Here is a 17,859-nt window from a genome sequence, read left to right on the forward strand (position 1 = left end):
ATCTTAGAAATCTGGGTTAAATCTATGGGACGGATCTAATAAAATTATCCTTAAATACGAACCAATAAAATCTCACTTGGTCAAAAAGTCAACAGTTAGTGTAAAGAGCATTTTTAAGACAAAAACTAACGTTAAAGGCATTATGGCCCAATAGGCGGAAAATTGAGCCATTTTCAATACCTTAAAGGATATTTTTAGCCCTTTTCAGTACTCTTTAGATTAGCTCACCAATTAGTTGGCGCTTCTGATTGGTCCAAAACATCATAATAAAAGCCCAGCTGTCTCCTCTTTCCTACCATATAAATAAAGCATTTAAGAAAGTGAGAAAAACAAATAAATAATCCAACTGGCAATTATATAGGCCCCAGCCCCCACATATCCATTTCTCATATAAATTTCCACGTGGAGTTCCTTTTCATCCAGATCTTGCCAAATATTTTCCAAAACTTCCGCTACCAAAAGGAGGAAATAGCATAAATAATCCCTTATTTTGCGAGCTAGCTTCAAAATAATCCTTTAGATATTTTTGAACCTTTAAATTTATCAAAAAAATAAGATCTTTTATTAGTCTTCGTCAAAATATTTAACAAAATGTTAACGGGAACTTTGGAAAAAGGACGTGAGACAGTAACTCGCATTTGGAGGTGTATTTTTTTGTGGATTATGTTATTTTTTGTCTATTTTTGGTGTCTGGTGCAATTTTAGTGTTTCAGCTTATGAAATTTAACAAAACTTTTTTGAATTCTTTTGTTATGATTGTCGTTAAATCAAACAACTAAAATTTATTAAATAGTTGATGGAGATAACATATAATACCGTAACAAATCCAAGAATAATCTTACAAGTGGGATTTAGGGAGGATAGTATGACTTTACTTTTACCTTTCAAGGTAGAGAGACTATTTTTAGCTCCGTAACAATATAGCCAAGACATTATTAAAAAGAAAAACAATAGTGAAATAAATAATAGAAAAAAACAGTAATAACAAAAAGATAATAAGATGACCGACGTAAAAGTAACAAGGTTTTTTGGCTTTTACAAACTTGTTTTTAATTTTATGACCCTACCTTTTTTTAACACATGAGAAATTTATTTTTACCTAAAAAAATCATTTTTTTTAAAATTCAAAATTGTAAAGAGTCACGAATTATAACAAAGTGTTCAAATTTGACAAAAATCATTTTTGTCATTTTCTCTTAAAAAAGTGAGCATTTATTACCAACATTTCCCGATTTACGTCTTTTGATTCTCAGACAAAAAACGGTGGCTAAGCCAAGTCAACAACCTCAACCGTTCATAATCTACTTACCCCATTTTAGTTTTTCCTCCAAATTTCACCTGGAAAAAAAATGGTGGAGCTAAAGAACCTCCGATCAAATACATTAACACTTGTACTTGTAAATCTTGCTAGTATAATGGAGAAAGCTGATGAATCTTTATTACCTGGAGTTTACAACGAAGTTGGCAAAGATTTACATACTGACCCAACTGGTCTTGGTTCTTTAACTCTTTTCAGATCATTAATTCAGTGTCTTTGTTATCCTTTAGCTGCATATCTTGCTGCTCGTTATAACAGATCTCATGTTATTGCTATTGGTGCTTTTCTTTGGTCTGCTGCTACTTTCCTTTGTGCTATCTCCTCTACTTTTACTCAGGTTAATAATTTAATTCTCTATATATGGTGTTTCAAATAGAGAAATGAGTCATAACCCAGTTGATAATTTATGAAATTAGTGTTGTTTTGGGGGTTTTCTTGGTTTTTTTGTGTTAGGGAGCGAATTCAGAATTTGAATTTGAGGTGTTGACCTTTAGGGTCTTACAATTGAACCTATCAAAGTTTAATTTTTTTCACACATATATATCTGTATTGACTGCTATTTAAATCTGTGCTTTGCTTCAGCCGGGGGTGTATCGGAAACAACCTCTTTACCTTCGCAAGGTAGCGGTAAGGCTGCGTACACACTACCCTCCCTCAGGGGCGGAGCTAGAGTGCTCCGAGCGGGTTCGACTGAAGCCAGTAGCTTTGGTTCGAACCATGTATTTGTCTTAAAAAATTCATTGAATATATATAAATTATTAATTTAGAACCCAGTAGCTTAAAACGATTAGAATCCCGAGCCCATAAACTTGAAATCCTGGCTCCGCCTCTGCCCTCCCTAGACCCCACTTGTGAGATTACACTGAGTCGTTGTTGTTATATGTATCTGTATTGAATTCAAGAGATGGTTTTTTAAGAAAGTTTTGAAAATAGGGAAATAAAAAAATAAAGAGGTTTTTCTGCGACTGATGTGGTTGAAAATTAATTATCTGATGGCATTGAACTAAAATTTGAGGAATTGCAGAAATGGACTCTATTTTCGTTACAAATGGAAAGTTTGATGCAAGAGGTCTCCGTGTAACCAATAGGTTACAGGTTCGAGCCGTGGAAGCAGTCACTAATGCTTGCATAAGTGTAGGTTGTGTACATCACACCCTTAGGGTGCTGCCCTTCCCCCAACCCTGCGTGAATGCGAGATGTTTGGTGCAACGGGCTGCCCTTTTGTGTGTGTGTTTGGGAGGGTTGAGAGGGTTGTATGGATTTAATCTATGCTTTTTGTATAAGGGGTATGGGTGGAGATTGGAATCACTTGATATAATTGAATGTTGTCTCTGTGTTTATTAGGAGCTAATGACAATAAGATTTAGGGGTGTGCATTCGAATCGGTTGATCGATAAATCGAATCGATTATTTGTTATCGGTTTATCGATTTATCGATTTCGATTTCGATTTCGAAATTTTCCTTATCGAGTTATCGATTTCGATTTCGATTTTGTCCTCTTCGGTTTATCGGTTTATCGATAAACCGATAAGAAAAACTAAAAAAAAAAAAATTAATTTTTTTTTTAATTTTTTTTTTTTTAACCCTTATTCTATAATACCCTTTCCTTTACCCTAAGTCCCTAACCCTATTATTTAATCTACCACATTTAAGGAATGATCATACTTAAAGCTCAAGGGAATGAAGTTCAAATTAATGGAAAATAGAATTAGCCGTGATGATGTATTTTTTTTTTTATACCGTTGGAGTGTTGGTGGCATACATTTGATCCCTTACTTTAGTTTCGTTGCATGTGCTTGTTGACACAATTTTTATGTTATAAACGGTGTTCGTCTTATTTTAGCTTCTTTTGGTCCATATTAGTTAGGCGTGTTTATAGCGATATACTTTCCGTGGAATCCCGCAAATTTTCTAATTGGTGTAATCGATAACCGAATCGATAAGCCCCAAAAATCGATAAATCGAAATCGAAAAAATCGAAACCTTATTGAAACGATAACGATAAGCATATGTACAAATCGATAATCGATAAGTAATTATCGATAAGGGTCAAAATCGAATCGATAAATCGAATGCACAACCCTAATAAGATTACCAGAATTAAGCCTAAAGGAACTTTCTTTTTTTGATAAGCTGCATTTAGGAATTTATCCTATTGTCGTGCCATTAAATGAAACACGACAATGGAAATGTTATCTTTCTTGAATTTGAGCTGTATGGTTACACTATAGCAATCTCATGTTGTTTGACAGATAGCAATTTCGAGAGGATTGAATGGAGTAGGACTTGCCGTAGTCGTGCCAGCGATCCAATCTCTAGTTGCTGACTCAACCAATGAAAGTAACCGCGGTACAGCTTTTGGATGGTTACAACTAACTGCAAATTTTGGCTCCACTCTTGGAGGAGCAATATCTGTGCTGTTAGCCGAAACATCATTCATAGGGATCCCCGGCTGGAGAATCTCGTTCCATCTGGTTGGTATAATAAGTGTTACTGTTGGTACTTTGGTCAGTCTCTTTGCCATCGATCCCCGTTTTCTTGACAATGATGGCAATGCAAAAGATCAACCTCCACAGCGACCGTTTCAAGAAGAAGTGGGAGAACTGCTAAAAGAAGCAAAAGCAGTTATGAAAGTTCCATCGTTCCAATTACTTATTGCCCAAGGGATTTCTGGATCATTCCCCTGGTCGTCATTGTCATTCGCTCCTATGTGGTTAGAGCTTATTGGCTTCTCTCACAAGACAACAGCCCTCCTCTGGACTTTGTTTAATGTTGCTAGCTCGCTTGGTGGGTTGTTCGGAGGAATTATGGGGGATGTACTAGCCAAGCGCTTTCCTAATTCTGGTAGAATTATTTTAGCTCAAATAAGCTCTGGCTCTGCAGTTCCTTTAGCTGCAATTCTGCTGCTGCTATTGCCTTATCATCCTTCAACAGCTGTGATGCATGGCTTGGTCATGCTCGTCATGGGATTAATGATATCGTGGAATGCTCCAGCAGCTAACAAGTATGTCTCCGTTGATCCACTTTATCATTTATTAGAAAATATGGAATGTCAGACAACATGAAACTAGCAACTACAATAATAGCATAGTACTAACACTAGTATCTAAACAAACCATGAATTGACTTCACGTAGTCATATGATCTCACGACATGCTTTTGAGCTGGACTTAATCTGGGAGTTGCCGTATATGATCATCCTTGTGAAGTTGTGATTCCAAATTTTGAACTAATTGATGAATGGAACCTGATAGAATGCTGCATTGCTCCTCATCTCCTCTTCCAACCTGTTCTTTTTTTCATTTCAAATGTCACGATTGGCTCTAGCTTTATCTAGAAAGGCAGCTGGTACACTAAACCCCAGCTTTGAGCGGGGTCCGAGGAAGGGCCGGATCACAAGGGCCTATTGTACGCAACCTGTATTTCTGCAAGAGGCTGTTTCTACGGCTCGAACCCATGACCTCCTGGTCACATGGCAGCAACTTTACCCGTTACGCCAAAGCTCCCCTTCTGGATCTAGCTTTATCTGCTCCAAATAATTTCTCTTTGTAGCTCATTTTGATGTTAAGTGAAAGGTGATATATTTAGGACCAAGTCAAAACTTGTGGACATTGAATTCACCCTAGTTGTGCAATTTCGGACCATTATCATGTTTACCAAATATTATTACATGATTGTCTGTCTAGGAGCTAAGCGTATTGTTTAACAACAATTAATTAGACATATGCTGACTCTTTGCTGGTTTTCATGATGCATATTTTACAGAGTTATGGTGCTATAGTCAATAACTCGTATCACACTGCCATAACCTAAGACAATTGAAATTTCAAAAGTATCTCAAGTGACACACTAATTCAAATATACGATATTTCGTATCCAGAAGAAGAGAAAAATCGTTTTCATTCTCTTGAGCTTCATTTCAAAGGAGATGATGACTCTGAGAGTTATACCGGTGATATTGAGGGAGAGTGATCTATAGTGAAACTTAAGGATTGAATCATTTCCTAAAGCAGATGTTGATCTCTAGGCCTGGGGAAATTCTCTGGTCCTACTTTGGGAAGTGCAGTTTCAGTATGGATTTTGGATCAAGTCTGAATCCTTTTTTCTTCTTTTCTTCTCTAACTAAAATTTGAGAAGGGGAGCCTTGGCGTAACTGGTAAGTTGATGCCATTTGACCAGTAGGTTATGGGTTCGAGCCGTGGAAACATCCTCTTGCAGAAATTCAGGGTAAGTCATGGTTTAAGCTCCAAAGCAAAAGCTTCATCTGAAAATGTTTACCCCGAGATTTAATCTCACATACAGTGGCTTACATATAAACAACTTTCAATTGCCGCTGTTACCTTTTAAGTCATCTCCGATTATATCATGTATGCCATAATTTAAACTCATACCTAGTATGTGATTGATCTCAGAACACTCGAGAGATCAATCTAGCTTCTTTTATTTTTGCACTTCTGCATGACTTTTTTGTTTATTCATCTTTTTCATCGAACCATTACCACTTAACTTTCTTTGTGCCGTTTTCAGAATTGGCATCTCTACCTTACCAGGTAGGGGTAAGGTCTGTGTACACTCTACCTTCCCCAGACCCCACTTGTGGGATTATACTGGGTCTGTTGTTGTTGTTGTTTGTCCTTTTCAAAATTCCATATTACATCTAAGTAGCACATGTAGGTGTATTCACAATACTTATATGGCTAACAGCAAAAATGATTCTGCGCCTATGCTTTCTGCTTTGACATATTAGAGTTGGTCTTTCTCGATTTACTTCATTACAATCTGTTGCATTTTTGCCTCTCCTACTGCGTAACTTCATTGTTGAAGCCTTTACAGAGAGTGAAATTTTCGCTAAAAGTACTCATCTTTCATTTGTATGCAGTCCAATATTTGCAGAGATAGTTCCTGAGAGATCTCGAACAAGCATTTATGCTCTGGATCGTTCATTTGAGAACATAATATCATCATTTGCTCCTCCATTGGTTGGCATTTTGGCTCAACAAGTTTTTGGTTTTAAACCAAAAGGATCAACGGGCTCAGAGCAAATCGAAACAGATAGACAGAATGCTGCCTCACTTGCCAAGGCACTCTACGCTGCAATAGGCATTCCAATTGCGCTTTGTTGCTTCTTCTATTCCTTCCTCTATTGCACATATCCACGAGATAGGGATCGTGCCATGTTGCAACAGACTGAGGAAACGGACAATTCTCTATCTGAAGAACGACAAGCCTTACTTGAGAACGAGCAAAGACTTCTCTCAGTTAGTTGAATACTCTGACAAGATCTCATACATATTTATCTATGTACATACAATCCAACATATGCAGAAACACACTTCTTTCTATATTCTTTGGCTTCTCGCAGTATATATACATATATATGTATTGAATTGGCAACAAAAAAATTGTATTCTTGTACTCAAAGTTGGGATGAATTTTACAAATATCCACCTTTAGGGCTGTTAATATAGCCAACGTTTGCATCTTCTTGTCCTTATCTGCGATGCAATTTCAGTTTATTCTATTGGTTTCACAGTTTATTACTTTATTATATGTGCATTTTTAGTGGATTTATCAACACATATATAGATTTTGTATCGAAACTATTAGGTTCATGTTGTTCCATTTATTACGCACAAGCAGTGGCGGAGCCACATGCACCAAGGATCCTTCGTCTGAAAATTACACTGTATAACTCAGTATTTTTTCTTAAAAATACGTATATATACTATATAATGACACCCCTTGAATTCTTGATGAGTTTGTTTCGTTATATATACTGTATAATGCCACTGTGTACAAGTGCCATGACGCTGACCCAAGAATAAACTTTCTTTTTCTCTTTGATTCTTTTTGCTAATGGGATAGAAAAAGTAATGAATCCATAATTTAAACATCGTGATTTTGAATTAAGATATTGTGTTTTGAAATTTATATTTAATTATATTTATAACTATTATTCCCACGTATATATAAAAACTTCCACCTCCAGGCATGAATAGTTAAATCCGCCATAGGATAAGCAGTGGCGAACCTAGAGCATTGAATATGGGTTTTCAGAAATCCAGTAACTTTTGTGTTGACCCTGTATTTATATAAAGAAAACTAAATATTTGTAAATATTTAACTGTGAATCCAGTTATTATTGCATATTAATTTGAGATTATGATAGGAACCCATAAACTTCAAATCATGGATCCGCCTCTGAGAATAGGGAAGATGGCGTGGACATTAACACACGAAAAATTAGAAATCGCACTGAATTCCTATTTATGGCTCTAAAACTCCAAAAAATGGATAACAGTTATGGCAAGCCATGACTATGGTTCATTAAGTCATTTCTGATGGGCTGACAAAATTTTAAGGCATGTTTCTCGAATTCATGAAGATGTTGTGGACGTTAGTACATGAAAAATCGAAAATCATGATGAATTCCTGTTTTATGGCCCTGAAACGCCAAAAACGAGGAACAGTCATGTCGACAAGATGCTATGGTTCGTTAGGTCGTTTCTGGGCCCGCAGAATTTTAGGCGATTCGGGGTCGGGCCCCTGAATTCATGAAGATGGCGTGGACATTAGCACACGAAGAATCGGAAATCGTGTTGATTTCATGTTTTATGGCCCTAAAATGTCAAAAACGAGGAATGGTCATGGCGATGAAATGACTAGGTTCATTAGGTCGTTTCTGATGGGCCACAAAATTTTAGGCAATTCGGAGCAGGTCGCCCGACTTCATGAAGATGGCGTGAACAGTAGCACACGAAAATTTGAAAATCCTGTTGTATTCTTATTATATATAAGATGTTTTAAGCTTTCTCACATAAACAAAAAACTTGCAAAATCAAATTCCAATTAATTCTTCTAATCTTCAGTTTCATTTAATTTACTGTAACTCCACTTTTCATCAGTTTTCGAACAATTAAGACATGAGATTTAATTAAGCTTCCAAGTCGCGTAGAAGCTAAAACAATAATAATATATAACACGAAGAACGGTTAAGGGTCATATTTATCATTGTACTATTCAAAAAGGGTCATATTTGTTTTCGTTATACTTTTTTGATATATTTATCCTCACCGTTTTACTTTAGGATCATATTTGCCTATGTATTAATCAAAAGGGTTACATTTGGCTTTCGTTATACTTTTTGACATATTTATCCTTACAATTATACTTTAGGATCATATTAGTCCCTGTATTATTAAATCTGACTTGTCCCACATTTGTTTTCTTACATGGCGCCTATGTGGATTTCTTTTTCTTCCAATTTAAATATGGTCACCTATTTAAGATAATTTAACTCGCCCATGTCCCACTCTAAAAATGACAATTGTGTTGGATATCTAGTTTTTTAGTTTTGCATTGAATTATAATGAAAACGTATAACCTAGTTTATCTTTTTCTTTATGCTTAGTTGTATAATTAATAGTACTTATTAGTTGTACTTATTTTAGCACGAACTATGTAATATTTTTAAATTATGTTAATTTTTATTATGGTGTATTATTTAGTAATATTTTCTAATTTCGATTTTATTATCTATGTTATTGAATATTTTAATACAATCTTATGACTCATCTCATATTGTTATTTTATTTTCTTGAAAAATACATTATATCATTGTATCCTGCTAGGACTAAAATAAATATTTGGAGCACAAATTACATATTTTGTGCTATTAAGACTTTATCGGGAAAAAAATCCGAAAATCCGAAAAAAATACCGAAAACCCCGAGAAAATCCGTATTGAAAAACTCGACTCTATTGGTTTGGTAATTCAAAAATCCGAACCAGCCCGACTATGTACACCCCTACACCTAAATATTAAAGAGAAATAAATTAACATTTACAAAGGTGAAATAATTAAATCAATCAATTAGAGATAACACTATAGTTTCGTTCACTCACTGTCCAAAATTTTCTCGCTCTTCGAGAAATATGGAGCTGACCTGGAGAAAATAGATGGACGAGTGGGGGGGTTGGGAATTAGGATTTTTATTTATTTTAGTTAGTGTGTCTTATTTAATAGTGCATGGCAAATATGATTCTAAAGTATAATTGTAAGGATAAATATGTCAAAAAAGTATAACGAAGGACAAATGTAACCCTTTTGAATAGTACGGGGACAAATATGATCCTAAAGTAGAACGTTAAAGATAAATATATCAAAAAAGTATAACGAAGGACAAATATAACCCTTTTTGAATAGTACAAGGATAAATATGACCCTTAACCGTACTAAGAATGCAAAAACATTACCATTTACGTTGCCTTAATCTGCAATATTTTATTTCCAATTTAACAACAAAAGTGTACTTCTAAAATCCATGTCAGCTTGATTTTAACAGGTTCACGCGCTTAAGATGCAGGTGATCTAAGACTCAAGATATGCTTTATTGTCATTGTATGTGGGCCTAACCACTATTCGTGTCGATCCATAATAAGTGATTAATTTATCTTTTTTATTTTGGTCCAAATAAGAGTTCATTTATATAATCAAGAAAAAATATAATTTATTTTTCCAAAATTACCCTTATGTACGTATCCTTAAAAAGTCTTTTACTCCTCACATTAGAGGAGAGAAGTAAGTGCTACTATAACTATGCCGCAATATTTAATTACGGGTAGTTTAGTCATACTAACTATTTTGTCTGGAATTTAGTATTTCCTTAATGGGTGTGCCTAAGGCAAATTGGTCACTTATTGTGGACCGGAGGGAAAATTAAGCAGGCCTTCGAACGCTACCACGTGTCATCAATTCGTTTTTAACAAAGGATGAAGGCGAGGTCGAGGACTCAATAGAGGTGGAAGACGAGGACGAGTGATCCCTTTAGCAGAGCAGTAACGGTTAGTTTTAGAAATAAGACTTTACTGAGAATATTCTAGTGAATATTTCTCCCATCTGTAGGATTAGGGTTTTTGCGACCCATGTGCCTTTATACAAGGAATTGTACATAAATGTTCCATATAAGTTCCAACTTACCTACCTCTGGCCATTAATCACAGACTTACCAAAGCTAGCCACTCACATATAAAAATTGAAAATTCAAATAAATAAGGTCTTTCTCTTCAAGAAGCACACGCAAAGATCTCTTTCCATATTTTTAAACGTGGTCAGCAACATTAGATGCACGACGAAAAGAAAATTTTATGGATAAGGTAGCAAACAAGGTGATTAATGCAAAGATAGATATATATATGTATGTATNTATATATATATATATATATATATATATATATATATATATATATATATATATATATATATATATATATATATATGTTATAAATAGAATTTTATTTATGGTGAATGTCTATATTTAGAGAGATTCTAGGGTTTATTACTTGGTGGCTAAGTCACCCTCTCCCTATAAATAGAGGGTTCTATTCCATTGTAATTCATCCCAAATCAATAAGAATTCTCTCCCTCTACTTTTCTCTGCAATACTCTTCTTCTTCTTTTATTGTTTTATAACACGTTATCAGCACGAGACTCTAACCAATTGAGTAGAAGCTTTGGGATTGAGCATAATGATTGTCAATTATTCCATGAACTTCCTTCATGATTAAATTCTGGATTTAAGGTAAGTATTTTACCGTATTTTTCTCTTTTATTCTATACTTTGATTTTAAATACAAGCAAAGACAACAAAGTTTGATTATAACTCTAATGGAGTTTGTAAGAAATTATAACCACCTGAAGTGGTAAAATTTCTATGCCTCGCCATGATCAAATTCATGTATGATTGTGGGCAAAGAATTGAAAACCCGTCCCATTGAATTTGCTCCATTCTCATTCCCTTAAGAGAATGTGATAGCAGTATGTGATAAGTCTGAAAGAAGACAAAATTATTACTATGAATGTATCAATGGATATGGACGTGGCAATAGACGAAATTATAATCGTCATCATTTGTGGTAATGAGAACAATAAGGATTCTCAAAATAATCTTTCACTCTGTGAAAAATATTTGTCATCGATTTGACATGAGATTTTGTAAAGCACATATAGATGATTATGGTCCATTCATGATGTGAATGTGACAACATCTGATTTATGAATACATATTCATTCTTCAAAGAATATGAACGTGCTAGTGGTAGTGAATATACCGCACTCACCTCTAAAAGGAGGTTTGAGATGATATAAGAAAATAATGTCATTATTATGGCATGAATGGTCATTGGTCACGTACCTATTGTACGCCAAAATATTTTGGCATTGTGATTGTTAAAAGACAACGGTAATGCAAGAAACAGATCTTGCATATAATTTTGACCATAACCATAATGGTATAACTTTCTCTTTAAAAGAGATATTCACCATATGGGTGTTGATGAATATGTGGTACTACAAAATTAATTGAGAACTCTGCAAGAGCCAATTATACTATTTTGGAGAAACACAATTAATTACCAATAAGGTATTGTGTTGTAGTAAGTCTCAAAGAAACTTATTCAGTTTCCAAAGTATACGCGAAAGCGGTTGATTATATTGAGACTATAAATAAAGGAAAGATTTAATATCTTCTATTACTACAACTTGTAGCGGGGTAATATGTATGTGAAAAGCTACCCGCTTTATTCTCCAATTTGTACTACATAAACAAAAGAATACCACAATGAAGTGGATATTTATTGATATAAAAACCCATATCATAATAAACTTGGAGTTTATTGATAATTGCACACGTCATGGTGTAAATCTGAAGTTTATCAATATTGATAATTTATTCAGTTGGCATAATTGGTTTACCCATATCAATTTAAGTATGATGTGCAAAAATAAAAGAGAATTCACATGGGTAAATATTAAAGAACTAGAAAGTTCTTTACGAATTCTCTTATATTGCTTGTTCTCATTAATTAATAGACCAACTAAAATTGGGATTGAATCCCATGAATGCTGGAAATATCAAAGGTGAATATGGGCCCATTCACCTGCCATGTATACCACATAAGATGCATCTATGAGATGGTTACATGTGCGATTATTATTAACCCGCAACATGGTGTTTGCGAGGTAACTTGCTCAATAATTTGATTTAGAGCATAATTTCCAGATTTTTTATTCAAGATAGTTCATCTTGATAAGTTGGTTTACATCACAGTTGGTTTAGCAAAATGATTTATTGAGTGCCTCCACTTAATAGCTAAACTATTGCTTATGAGAACAAAGTTATCTATATCAGTTTGATATACGTTATATACGAAAGTATATTATTTTCTCCCCTCACAAGTGGTTCAGGGTCAGGAACCAAATAATTCCATCTTATTATTATTGATGTGCGGTGTATATTTTGATTAACACCATAACGCACAAAGATGGGTTCTCAAAGTTGAGGAAACAAGTTAGTTTTTCTAACATGAGGGGGAGACATGATAAACAGTTGAGAAAAAGTTACGTGGAATGAATTATCATTTGTACATCTAGATCCTCGAATAAGATAATATGAACTTGAAGTTCATAAAAGGATAATTCATTTGCAATATATTGCAAAGCATGCCAGACGCATTTGCTGACCCAAAGAAAGTAACTATATTCTCATTGCAAATGCTCCTATTAAGTCCTAGAAGGACAAAGTCTATGGACGCTTAAAGCATATAGACAAATCGGTTTCAAATAAACTTCTTGATAAAGAAGTGAGCAAATGATCAAAATGATCATAATAAAGGAGGCAAGTGATCTAGAAGATCACATGACATAACACTTCATAAAATCTCATGAGAGATTCAGGTACCTGAATATATGAATGAAGAGATCTCTATGTTATGTCTTTATTAAAAATGTTGAAACCGATATAAAATGTTCGTCGACGACATCTATGATACCGCTAAATATATATGAGGATCTTAAGTCTGGAGAAACAATTCAAATAGAATTGGTTTCATATGAAAGACATGTAGTTTTGAACATGTAGTTCAAACACTTGAAAGTATAAAGTCAATGGTATGTGCAATCAGTTTTCGATATCTTATATGTCTAGCATGACATGAAAACTTGATATGCATCTAAAGTCTATTATATGGCTTATATGACTTAAAAATCCCTGAAGGATTTAAATTGCTTAAAGCATATAGAATTCATGGTCATGAAGTACTACATCCTCAGTGCAATTTGTGCACAAATGTATCTTGCTATAACTATATGCATGATAATATGATAGCAAGAGTTTTCACCTCTATGTGAAGATATTGAACTGACGATTCCAACAAGATCATATGAAGACAATTCATCTCTATCAAGAATGATGATTTCAAGGTGCAATATATTCATTCAAGTTAATATGGCTGATTTGTTCATCAAATCTCTACCAAAGATCTTTTGAAGATGGTGCACAAGATTGGAATGCGAAAGCTCAAGGATGTGAATTGATGCTCTCATCAGGGGGAGTTAATGCGCGTTGCACTCTTTTTCCCTTACAAGGTTTTGTCCCACTGGTTTTCCTTGCAAGGTTTTTAACGAGGCAACCAAAAGGCGTATTGTTAGATATGTGTACTCTTTTTCCTTCTCTAGAATTTTTTTCCCACTGGGTTTTATTTTAGTTAAGGTTTTAACGAGGCACATTATCTGTTGAATAGACATTCAAGGGGGAGTGTTATAAATAGAATTTTATTTATGGTGAGTGTCTATATTTAGAGAGATTCTAGGGTTCATTGCTTGGTGGCTAAGTCACCATCTCCCTATAAATAGAGGATTCTATTCTATTGTAATTCATCCCAATATCAATAAGAATTCTCTCTCTCTACTTTTCTCTACAATACTCTTCTTCTTCATTTATTGTTTTATAACAATATATATATATATATATATATATATATATATATATATATATATATATTGAGGGAAAAAAAAGGACCGGAGGGATGGTTTGGAAAAGGACCTTTTTCAATGGGTATGGTTGAAAATCATTGAAGACATATAGATGAGTTAATATACAAATATTGAGGAAGATTAGAGGTGATTTAGAATGATTGATATCAACAGTCGTAGTTAAAATCGAGTTCAAAATTATTTTCTACGACACATGTATCACACACACAGATATACATGGATATACATGCGATACACATTTGATACAAATATGATACATAAATGATACACAAATGATACACAGTGTGATACACATAATTTTTTTTCATGTTTCATATACTTCAAATTTCCAATTCAAACCACCTCAAAACTCCGCTAAATCATCCCAAAACTGAGATTCAAACTCCTTAAGATGTACCAAATCTATTCTAATAACACCCACTCAAAATAAAGCAAAAATTTGATCTTTTTTTGGCTGCAAATAGCTAATTGACTAATATTGGTAACATTTGGCTAATATTAGTAATATTTAATGAATTGGTCAATTTTGTAATAAGCTACTTATAAATGGACATAGTTGGTAGTTTCACCCTTATAAATAGAAAGTTATGTAGCTATAGGGGAGATTGGACTCTCATGTGTAAAAAACAACACATTCACATTCTCTGAAGATTCCTGCTTTACCAGACACATACAAAATACACATTTTCTTCAAAATATTTATCTATCTTTTCTCCTACGATCAAGGAGAATCCGAATATTCAAAGGCTTATCAATTATTTATCGTTGTCAAAAAGAATATCAAAGAATCTTACTCTTTTCAGATGATTCACATGCTTTTATTTACATAAATGGCATCCATTACTATTTACTGTTATTTAATGCTACCTTCTTTATTTTTTGATTATTGGATATAGCATTATTGTCTCCGTTTATTGCTACTCAAATAGTGTTCGTGGTGTCTCGCTACAAAATCGGTTAATCTATTTTTTGGATATTAATATTGGCTAAGATTAACTCTACTTTTATTAGAAAATCTAATTTTTTTAACCTAGATCTAAATTTTGGGTCAAACAGTCATGTCCACCCTATCAAGGAAAATAATATATAAATAAAATTCAATAATACGATGAGAAAATTAGACAATTTTTCTCAATAATACATACCCTATTGCTCCACAAGGAGCTATTTACTATTTATCAGTATAACAATAGTAATTAATAAAATGAAAAGACGTCTTTGTTGAATTAAATTTCAGCCTCTTTACTCTTTTGGGGGTAGGGGTAAGGTCTGCGTACACACTACCCTCCCCATATCCCATTAGTAAGATTTTACTGGATTGTTGTTGTTGTTTCAATTAACAATTGGGCTAGCTCAAATTTCATAAAACTATATGAAGATATTAATTAAGGATTTCGACATTTCAAAGCATCAAATAATTAATTAATTAATTATAATTATCTTGACGCACTTTAAGATAGTTGATTTTGTCCTTAAGGAAGGTTAAAAGAGAAAAAAAGCCAATAAAGCATTTCTTTTTGAATAAAAAATATGTTACTCTCTCGGTTCATTTTAAATGATTTTTTAGCTTCTTTTTTTTTTGTGATCCACAATATTTGATTCTTTTTCAGAAAGGAATTAACTTCTTTTTTTCAAAGTTGTCCTTGGAGTAAAGACCTTATGAGTATTTGTTGTATTTTCAATGAATAAATTAAGGCTAATATGATTAATCTTATTGTTTATTAATGTTAAAGATAAATTTCTTAGTATTTATGAAAACAGCCAAAAAATCAAATCGGAAGGAGTAGTGCTAATGATGTTTGCAGGCGCACTTCTCGTTAATTATCCCAAGACAAGGCATGAAATGATGTATCCATAGTGACTATTTTTCAGTGACTTTACAAACGCTGGCAATTTTGGCTAGCCCATGCTATTTTCACAAAGCAAAGTTAACAACTACGAAAATTCTTTTTTATACCTCAGAATTAAGCAATTATATGATTCAAAAGTAAATAAAGTACGAGCTTTCATCATATATTTAGTAATAATTTTTGCTTCGATATCAAATCGAAATCATAGAATTAAACAAATAAGCACCTAGTGATGCAAAGGCTAAAATCAAACAGATCAGAAGGACAAAAAGTCGTGATGTAGTCATTATTTCTTCTTCTGATTGAAGAGAATGTTTCTTAATGTATTGTATATATAAGATAAGATAGTTTAAGCTTTCTCTCAGATATTAAACCAATACTTAAAAAATTAAAGTCTAATTAATTCTTCTAATCTTCCGTTTCAGTTAATTTAATGTGACTCCAAGTTTCATCAGTTTTTTGGAACAATTAAGACATACTGTATGCTTTAAAAGAATAATAATATGAGAATGTGAAACATTACCATTTACCTCAGTGGATATATACAGCACACAGAAAGAAAAAAGGTAGTTGTAAAATCTGTTAGGGATATAATAGATATGCCCTAGATCCAATATCATATTTGATGATATGAACATATTTTTGTGAACGTTATTTGATATAAAATATATATGGCATTTGATATTCCTTTATCAATGTTATTAATTGTTTGATTAATTTGATAAGGTCCTTGATTAAATTTTGAGCCGTGACATTGTGATGGAGATCATGATAATGAGAGTGAAGTTTCTTATAATTTAATCTAAATTTGTTCTTGATCGTAGGATTATTAATTTGGACATAATTAGTAATCCGGTTAGATCAATATTTATGTGATCGTCTTTATGGGATAACGATTAGTTGATCTCATTAACTAAATTACATAGCTAGATAGATGATGCATATAGAGATATGATCATTGAACTGACTCATTGAATAATTCCTAATGATTAGAATTACCATAAACTGTCAATAGGATATAAGAATGTGATGTAAAAGTTTCCTTTGATCTGAGATCGTCATAGTAATTGACAAGTTATTTATTGTGCTTTGATACTAGACACCTATGGCCCTAGGGCGATAGTTGAAAGGATATTGGATACGATTCAATACTTGTAGAATTAGTGATTGATCAAGATGGAATCTGTTAACTCTTGATAATGAGTTTAAACTCCATGTCGTTACGAATTATAAACGACCAAATTAAGACATTGGCCAGGGCATTGAATGAAAGAAGAAAAGAGTTTCTTAGTTCATTCAATGGTCGATTATATTTGACATGAATACATAGTCGGTCGCCTATTTGGATTTGACAATTGAACCATATCCTAGGGTGACCCAGAGCTATAAGGATAGAAGGAATTAATACATATTCTTCTATGGGTTCTTGAGAGTAAATTGTATACTTCATGCTATCCGGTCGTTAAGGAGTGTTGCTAGACGCCACCCTTGATTGGTATATTGATATGATCAATTTACTCGGCTTAGTATTGAACCTATGGGGTCGCACACTAACGAGTGTTCTGTAATAAACCATATAGTGGTGACCCAGGTTAACTTAACTGATTAGTAGTTAACTATAGTTAGTGATTAGTTGACCACAGTTAGTAGTTAAGCGGTCACTTTTGTAATTAGGTAGTTATTACTATAGCTAAGTACTGTACATGGACAGATTTTCGCATATCAATTACAGAGCTTGAGGATTGCTCCCTTTTCTCTCTTCTTCTTTTCTTCTCTTCAATTATCGATCTCAAATCCATAAATTCGACATGGTATCAGAGCATATAGACGATTGAATCTAAAAATTTTCACTGAGAAT

At 33.5% G+C, this 17,859-nt stretch overlaps 1 protein-coding gene across 2 annotated transcripts; it reads left to right on the forward strand.

Moving 5' to 3' along the window:
• Positions 1-1,256: 1,256 nt before the first annotated feature.
• Positions 1,257-6,805, forward strand: LOC109237100 (protein spinster-like). 2 transcript variants are annotated; one of them, XM_019403358.1, is made up of 3 exons: positions 1,257-1,655; positions 3,572-4,323; positions 6,199-6,805. In XM_019403358.1, exons 1-3 carry the CDS (start codon positions 1,350-1,352, stop codon positions 6,584-6,586), a joined length of 1,446 nt encoding a protein of 481 aa, XP_019258903.1. In that variant the 5' UTR covers positions 1,257-1,349; the 3' UTR covers positions 6,587-6,805. The 2 variants fall into 2 exon arrangements, with proteins under 2 accessions (XP_019258903.1, XP_019258904.1); XM_019403359.1 differs by having other exon boundaries at positions 1,257-1,491.
• Positions 6,806-17,859: the final 11,054 nt, after the last annotated feature.

The sequence above is a fragment of the Nicotiana attenuata genome, unplaced genomic scaffold, assembly GCF_001879085.1.
Source record: "Nicotiana attenuata strain UT unplaced genomic scaffold, NIATTr2, whole genome shotgun sequence".
Taxonomy (NCBI): Eukaryota; Viridiplantae; Streptophyta; class Magnoliopsida; order Solanales; family Solanaceae; genus Nicotiana; species Nicotiana attenuata.